Source organism: Anastrepha obliqua, chromosome 1 (genome assembly GCF_027943255.1).
Source record: "Anastrepha obliqua isolate idAnaObli1 chromosome 1, idAnaObli1_1.0, whole genome shotgun sequence".
Lineage (NCBI taxonomy): Eukaryota > Metazoa > Arthropoda > Insecta > Diptera > Tephritidae > Anastrepha > Anastrepha obliqua.
In genome coordinates, this window is record NC_072892.1 from 153,640,087 (window position 1) to 153,647,608 (window position 7,522).

The window sequence follows — 7,522 nt, forward strand, 5'->3', positions numbered from 1 at the left end:
GCTAGATAGAACCGGAGGTCGCGAGGTATGCGGAGCACTCCGATCGTGATCTGGGTCCCCAGCCAGGCTGAACCTCGGCACGGGTCGTATAACATCTTGTTTCGACCCCGAGCAAACCTTGGTCATTGAACAAAAAGCAGCCTAAACCAAGGGAGTGGGGTGTATTCGCTCAATACTGGAATGTATTCAAGCGACCACACTGCCATCCCATGATAAGGTCTGATCAGTGATTCGACTAAGCCTCCGCACCACGGCAAGGTGTTTGCCTTCGCGGAGGTTGAAAATCTCTATCTTGATTCCATATCCAGTGATCCAAGTACAGCGGACATTTATTAATTTTATTTATTTATTTACAAAATGAAGCTGTATCTGTAAGACTATTTATCGTAAATTCTTCAGTAAATTAGTTTATTTGTAGCATTTAGTACAATAAGAAGTGAGCTGAAAAATTTATTGCGCTTTGCAATATTTGAAATATTGTGAAATACTCAGGTATGGTATGCAGATATCCGTTTCCGTTTCTTTAACCTTACGAGACTGCTGGCGAATGACGCTCCTTCAATGAAATATAGTACATGTGCATGTGTGCGTACATGCGCCTACTGCTCACGTCAATAGGCAGCAGTTGTTGCTTGTTTTTGGTTTTATTTAAATTTTATGCACTTTTTGGTAAATTTCGCGGTCTGAGCCGGCAATATTTTCTACTTTTTCACACATAGCAACTTTTGATCTTTGCCAATGGCATTGCAGTTGTTGTTGTAATATTAATTTTTGGCATTGTTTGGACGATAGTGCCGTCAACTATGGAAATATGAACACGATTTATATATACATACAGACTTACATATGTAAGTAGTAACTTTATTTAAGTTAAACAAGAGGCGCTGCTGGCAGTAGCGGTAGCAGCAAGCGAAACTACGCCAAGTCAAAAATGAAAGAGTTAAGCGAGAAACCTGCCGAACCAGTCTCCGCTGGCTTTGGCAATGCCATCGCTGCTGCTGCAACTGCTGCCAGCACTTTGACACTGACAATGATTGTGTGATGGCAGTGAAAAGAGCAACGGCAGAAGCAACCTCTGCAACAACTGGCACAATACCACAACAACAAAGCGTCGTGTCGGCAACTTAGTGGCAGCAGAAAAGAAATGCGAAATGGTAAAATGGTAAAATGGACAAATGTTTGTTGTTTGTTGTCTGTTGGCTGCTTGATTATTTTGTTGTTTTTTGTTATTTTTTGTTATGGAGAATATGAGTTTACGCTTACGCTGCCGTTGTTTGCCTTTGTATTGCTGCTCTGGCGCTAGCCGTGGCTCTTGTTGCTGTCGCTGGTTCTGCTGTTGCCATCCCGCTGGCAATGCTCGCGTCTGCCGTGGCTGCGTCTGCCATGTGCGACTGACAATGACTTTGCGGACGCTGCTGGCGTCGCTAAAGAAGAGTGTAACCGCTATATAAATTGTTGAAGCTATTGGAAAATTGTATCATTTCATCCTTTCACGTCTAAACGGCAACACAACCCGAGCAACAAACAATATAAGTGGCAGAGCGGTGCGCTTTTTTCGTACGATCCCGTTATTGTTGTGTGTGGATTGATTATTTTTTTTTAGTTTGCTACGAACAAAAAACTAAATTTTTTTTTAGAGAAAAGAGAAAGTGCATTCAACTGAAAGTGTACAAGTTCAAGTTTCATAACAAAAACTAAAAAACGAAACGAAAAAACAAAGAACAAAAAGGACTTTAAACTGCAAAGTTTTAAAGCAAAAACTAAAAACAAAAACGATAAAATATAACGAAAAAATTTCGCATTACGAAATTTTACTACGAAAACCAAAAACAAAAAAGCTACAAATTAACATAACAAAAGTGTTTGCAAAAATGTCTCAAAAGAAAGCGATTTTCGGTGTATTGTGCCTAATCACAGTTGCTGCCGCCCTACCCGCCGAGGAGACACGCGGTCATGCACGCAACGCCATCAGCGGTGATAATGACATCATGGATAGCATCTACAGTGACTGCCTGCGCAAGGACTCCGTGTCGTGCGTCAAGTACAAGCTCTTCAATTTCGTCGACAAAGTGCTCTCTGCACGCGAACAATTCTCGCTAACCGAAGGTGTGACGGTGGTGCGTTCACCCGATGCGCCCGCCACTGAGGCTGCACGCTCCATCTCCGGCGATGAGTCATTCGAATCGTTGGCCCTTAACCGCATCTCTGGCTTCTTGAACACACACACCATCAAAGTAGAATTGAAGGGTGCCGACATTGTGCAAGCCGTCAGTTCGACCGGACGTGCGCTGGAAGATGTTTCCGAATCGTTATTCGGCGGCAATGATGATCCCAATGCACCTGAAGAGAGCCGTGGCAAGAAGAAGAAGGCTGCCAAAATTTTGGGTCCCATTCTGGCGCTAGTCGCACTTAAGGCCGCCGCCCTGCTGCCACTCTTATTGGGCGCGATCGCTTTGATTGCAGGCAAGGCTCTGCTCATCGGCAAGATCGCTTTGGTGCTGTCCGCTGTGATTGGTCTGAAGAAACTGTTGTCTCAAGAGAAGCATGTCACCTACGAAGTGGTAGCACATCCACACCACAGTTCATCGCACTCCGTTAGTCACGACGCGTACGGCAGCGGCTATAGCGCTGATGCTGGCGCTTCCGGTTCATATGGCAGCTCCGGCCATGGTGGCTGGGGACGCTCGCTCGATGCACAGGACTTGGCCTACGCTGCCCAAAAGCCACAAGCATAAGTGATGCGAGAGAGGGGAAAAGAGATTACAAATGACATTTAGTAGGGGCACAATATTTTGAGCTACAACCCAACGACAAATACAACGATTCGAACTACGTTTTGGACCAGTGGACAAGCGAAACGACCGGCAGTAAAGCAAAATGCGAATGGCGCGCAACATGATATCGAAATTTTTTGATAATTTTGGGAATAAACAAAGCCATTTGGTCGCTGCGTAACTAGACACGACGGAAACAACAAACAACAACAACAAGCAAAAACATAACAAAACAAATTCTAATTATATTAATTTATTTGCTAACTAATTTATTTAATTTATTTCCTACTTTTAATTTTCACAAGCGAAAACTTAGACAAAAAATTGAATTGAAAACGTGTAACCTTGACCTGCTGGGGATCAATGGGAACAACCACTAAATATTTTAGAGAAAAACTCAAAAAAAAAACAAAAAACTAAAAAAATACGAGAACAACGAATGCAAAGATATGCAAATATGCTAAAGGAAAACATTTACATATATAAAGAAGAAAAAGCGAGTATAGAAAACCGAAAAACTTGTGTGTGTGCATTTCTATAACATATTTATTTACATATTATCTATAAAGTAATTTATGTAATTATTTAGTAATTTTTTTATTAAGCTAAGCTAAATTACAAACTGTTTAAGGTTATGTAAAAATTAGCAGACAATATGAGAGACGAAGTCCGTACCTTAATATTTATAAATTTTCTCTTCCATTTTTGCACAGCAACAATGTGTGTGTATCGCACATACAGCTTAGTAGTGGCAGTGCTTAAAGGGAAACGCTTTTATTGCATTTAGCGCGTTGGCAAGGCGGCTCATTGTGTGCTGACCCCGGGCTGGCAAGACTACGAGCGGCAGCAGATCAACTAACTTATCTACTGCCACGGCGTACCACATGCGTGTCCACGCACACTCAACACATACATACATAGATATGGCAGAGTAGCGCACTAAGTGCATTTTAACTCATCTAACTGTGCTCAACTTCAACTTCAACTATTAACTATTTTCCATTGTTTTCATTTCTTTGCACTTACAGTTTCAACTTTCTTACAACTTTCGCATCTTCAGGTTCAGCCAGTTATGTTTCTAATTCATAATGTTTAACTTTGCTCTGCACTCGAACTCGAACTTATCTAGGCTTGTTTTTAGTTTCACCTAACTTCATTGTTCAGTCTTCTTTTTTACTTAATCTAACATTAAACTGCTATCACTCACTAACTGTTTCTGCCTTACACTTTTCGCATTTAGCATACTTTGTATGTCTTATCAGACAACATTGTTTACTGGCACCTTTTCCGCTTATTCCTGCACTTGTTTCGCTCATTCTAGCACTGCATACATAACAGCGATTTCATATACAGATACATTCAAAAAGAAAGAACGAAAAAAAAAATCAAGCATACTTCTTTTACAACTTCATCTACTCTATCGCTCTATTTTCAAATACTTCTAAGACTGTCCTTCTTTTCTCATAAGCTTCATTTCAGCTCATTTCCATGCTCATACTCATTTTCAGCTCTCTTATGTACAAATTTTTGTACAATTTTATCCTAGCTTTCTGCCTCTAATTCTACTATCTATATTAATATACTTTCAGTTATAATTCTAGTCTTACGTATATGCATAAAAATAACAAAAAAAAAAAAAAAAAAATTAAAAAAAAATGCGTGAGTTTCTATTAGAGCACACACAATAGCTCTATGTAATATTCTCTAAATTTCACTCTCTCTTTCTCGCTCTCACTCGCTCTCTGAATTCTTGAAAAAATACTCATTAATTTCTAAGCTCTTCGTCTATTTTCATGCCGTTTAACATAACTCATTCTAATTGAATGCAATAATACTCGTTTGCTCACTATCTCTCTCACACTTTCTGTCTTATACCTTCTCTCTCTTTATCTTATCTTTTACTCCCTTTTAAATCTATAAGAATATTTCTACACGCTAAATACAATTTATGTCATCTTTCATGCTATGCTTCACCATTCAAATGGTGTTCATAGTTTTCGTCTTCGTACGCCATAACTTGCCATAGTTTTCTAACTAAACTGCTCACCTATTCAGCTCTCTTACACTCATTCACTATCACTCAACGTATACTTTCACTCAAAAACTGGTCTATTACTTTATGTCCTCTTATATTTACATTTAATTTTTCACATATACTCATTTACTTTATATTTCATGTTCATTCTACTCTCGAGTTCATTTACTCGCTATTCTTTAACTACAGCCTATTTCCACTCAATCTTTAAACTACTTACACTTATACTCAAACTAAACTTTTCACATTCTTCATCTTTAAATTTTCGCTTCATTCTTTCAACTATTTCAGTTTTCAACCACTTAACTCAAATCCAGTACTTCTCAACAACTTTGTAACTTTTTCAGCAAAACTTTCCACTATCGTTTCACCGCTCAGCATATTTTCTTTCATTCAAATTACTCATGCAAGCTCTCGCTACTTAACTCTACTTTCTCTCACAACCTCTACTTCTCTCTCACTCTCTCTCACTTTATTTCTTTCTCTCTCTCTCTCTCTCTCTTAAACTCTCTCTACTTCTAACGCATGTACTCACCTTTTGAATGAGTCAATACTCACTTTACTACTTCAGTTTACCCTCATTTACTCAACTCAAAGGGTACTCATAATCACAAGTTATACAATAAAAATAGCGATAGACATTTAAGTATTTATTGATTCCATTCTTATTTATTTAAATGAATCTAATTTATTGACATTAAATATTTTACAAATATGTTATGAGAGAAATGGAGTAGCCCTCTTCAAGTGAAATGTAAAACAAACTGTAAATTTTAAAATGCTATAAACCAACAAAGAATATCTGATTTAAATATCAAGAGCACACACTCAATTTAAATGCATATAACAGTAATTGTTAAGATAAATCTCACAAAAAAACAAAAAAAAACAAAAAAAAACTATAAGTAACTGAGAAATATAGAAAGCGACTCTGTACATTTATTTGTATTTATTAACGTCACGTTGTCATGCATGCATTTCATTCAAATATGAATAAAAAATCACAAAAAAAAACATTAAAAATTACAATAAAAAATTTAGTGGAAATTTTAAATGAATTACTTCATTTTGCTAGGCTCAACAAATTTTAGCTAACTAGTAATAGAGTTCAAACTGAGTTCAAAGTTAGATGTCAGTTTGAGAGACATTAGAAGCAGGTAGACGGTTTTGAGCCTAATTTCATTTACTGGGTTTAAAAAGCAAAGTGAGCAAAGAGTTGAGCGCCACTGAGTTATTGAGTTATTTGAGTATACCTAATTATCTTTTTACACGGTAGATACGCTCCCAAAAAATCAATGTAAAAAGAGAACTAAGTGTGTTAAACTTGAGAGAACATCGTTGGCAACGGGTAGCTGTTGCGGTTGATATTTAGCAGCTCCGCCAACTGAGTATCATTTTTGAGAATTACGCCAATATTGAGTATAATCAATTAGTCATCGAATATGATTGCTAAATGTGGCAGTTTATTTGAGTACACAAGATGGTAGTAGATTACAGATTTCTGTTTAGGCCAGCGGCTAAGCAAAGAAGTGCTGAGTGCAAGGCGAATCTATTCAAGGTGATAGCATTCGAGCAACAACAACAGTAAAATTGTCAAGGTAAAGAAATGAGAGGAATGCAAACTAGATAAAACTTGATAAAATTAGTTTGTCGCGCATTCACAACACAGCAACTACTTTCCGTTATTCCTTTTTACTGACATTTTAAAATTTAAGGCGAGTTGAAGAACAAGCAATCAACTACTCTAATCACACCAACTTCTATAGATACGCATTAGCTCAGCGGTACTTATGCACGCTGGAGAGATTACTCTCCATATAATCCATAATATTGCTCTCTGTGCATTGAACAGAATCAGTGCATTTGCTGAGCTTGTAATTGGGTATTTATTTACATTTTATTGTTGCATTTCTTTTTATTTTTATTGTTATTAAGAAGGAACTCATAGTAGTATTACGGCGCTCTCTTTACTCTCTGTCCGTATGTTAAGTCACAGTTAGAAATATTCTCTCGCTTGTCGCAGTCTTGTAAATTGTCACTTTTGGTACTCTAATAATTTTCAGCATTTAGAGAGTCGATTTGTTGGTGTGCAGAAATCGATAAATTTTGGTAAGTGTACAGTAGGGTTTATGTGATAGTTAGCGCCTATTCAACAGAAGGGCATTTTCATACTAGCAATAATGGAAATTAGTTGATTACTAAGGAATTCTTCATACTAGCAGCAAAAGAAATTAGTTGATTAGTAGTTGTATATCTTTAGATGCCAATTCCTATTCGAAATATTCGCATTAAGCAGGAGCAACTGATCCCAATCGCTTGCTTTTGCATATACTCATGCGCAGGTAGGCTGTCTACCGGCGGCATCTAGCAGCATTTAATAGACAAACATAGCTAATCGAACAATAACTTCAGTTTATTTAATGAAGCGTTAAAGTTTTGCTGCACTCAGCGCATATCCCATTTCAATATTCACCAAGATTTAAAGCAAACATAAAATAGTGCAACGCTCATTTAACAAAGCTTCTTAATTGTTGGGCTATAGAAGTAAATATGTAATTACGTTAAAGTTACAAAATAATTTTCGAGCAGCAGGCATCAGTTTCAAAGCAACAAAGCAGGCATGCAAGTCAGTTCACCGCATTAGCCGCCCAATGTGCTGAAAAGCTATTAACATAAAAAGCATAAGCAATCGCTGAACACTCCATAAAACTTA

At 37.5% G+C, this 7,522-nt stretch overlaps 1 protein-coding gene across 1 annotated transcript; it reads left to right on the top strand.

Moving 5' to 3' along the window:
• The first annotated feature begins 1,871 nt into the window (after positions 1-1,871).
• Positions 1,872-2,735, top strand: LOC129235406 (uncharacterized). Its single transcript, XM_054869229.1, has one exon. It carries the CDS (start codon positions 1,872-1,874, stop codon positions 2,733-2,735), a length of 864 nt encoding a protein of 287 aa, XP_054725204.1.
• The last annotated feature ends 4,787 nt before the right edge of the window (positions 2,736-7,522 follow it).

Bases quoted from the DNA above. Each gene is read 5' to 3' on its own strand.
- LOC129235406 (XM_054869229.1), top strand. From the start codon at position 1,872: ATGTCTCAAAAGAAAGCGATTTTCGGTGTATTGTGCCTAATCACAGTT.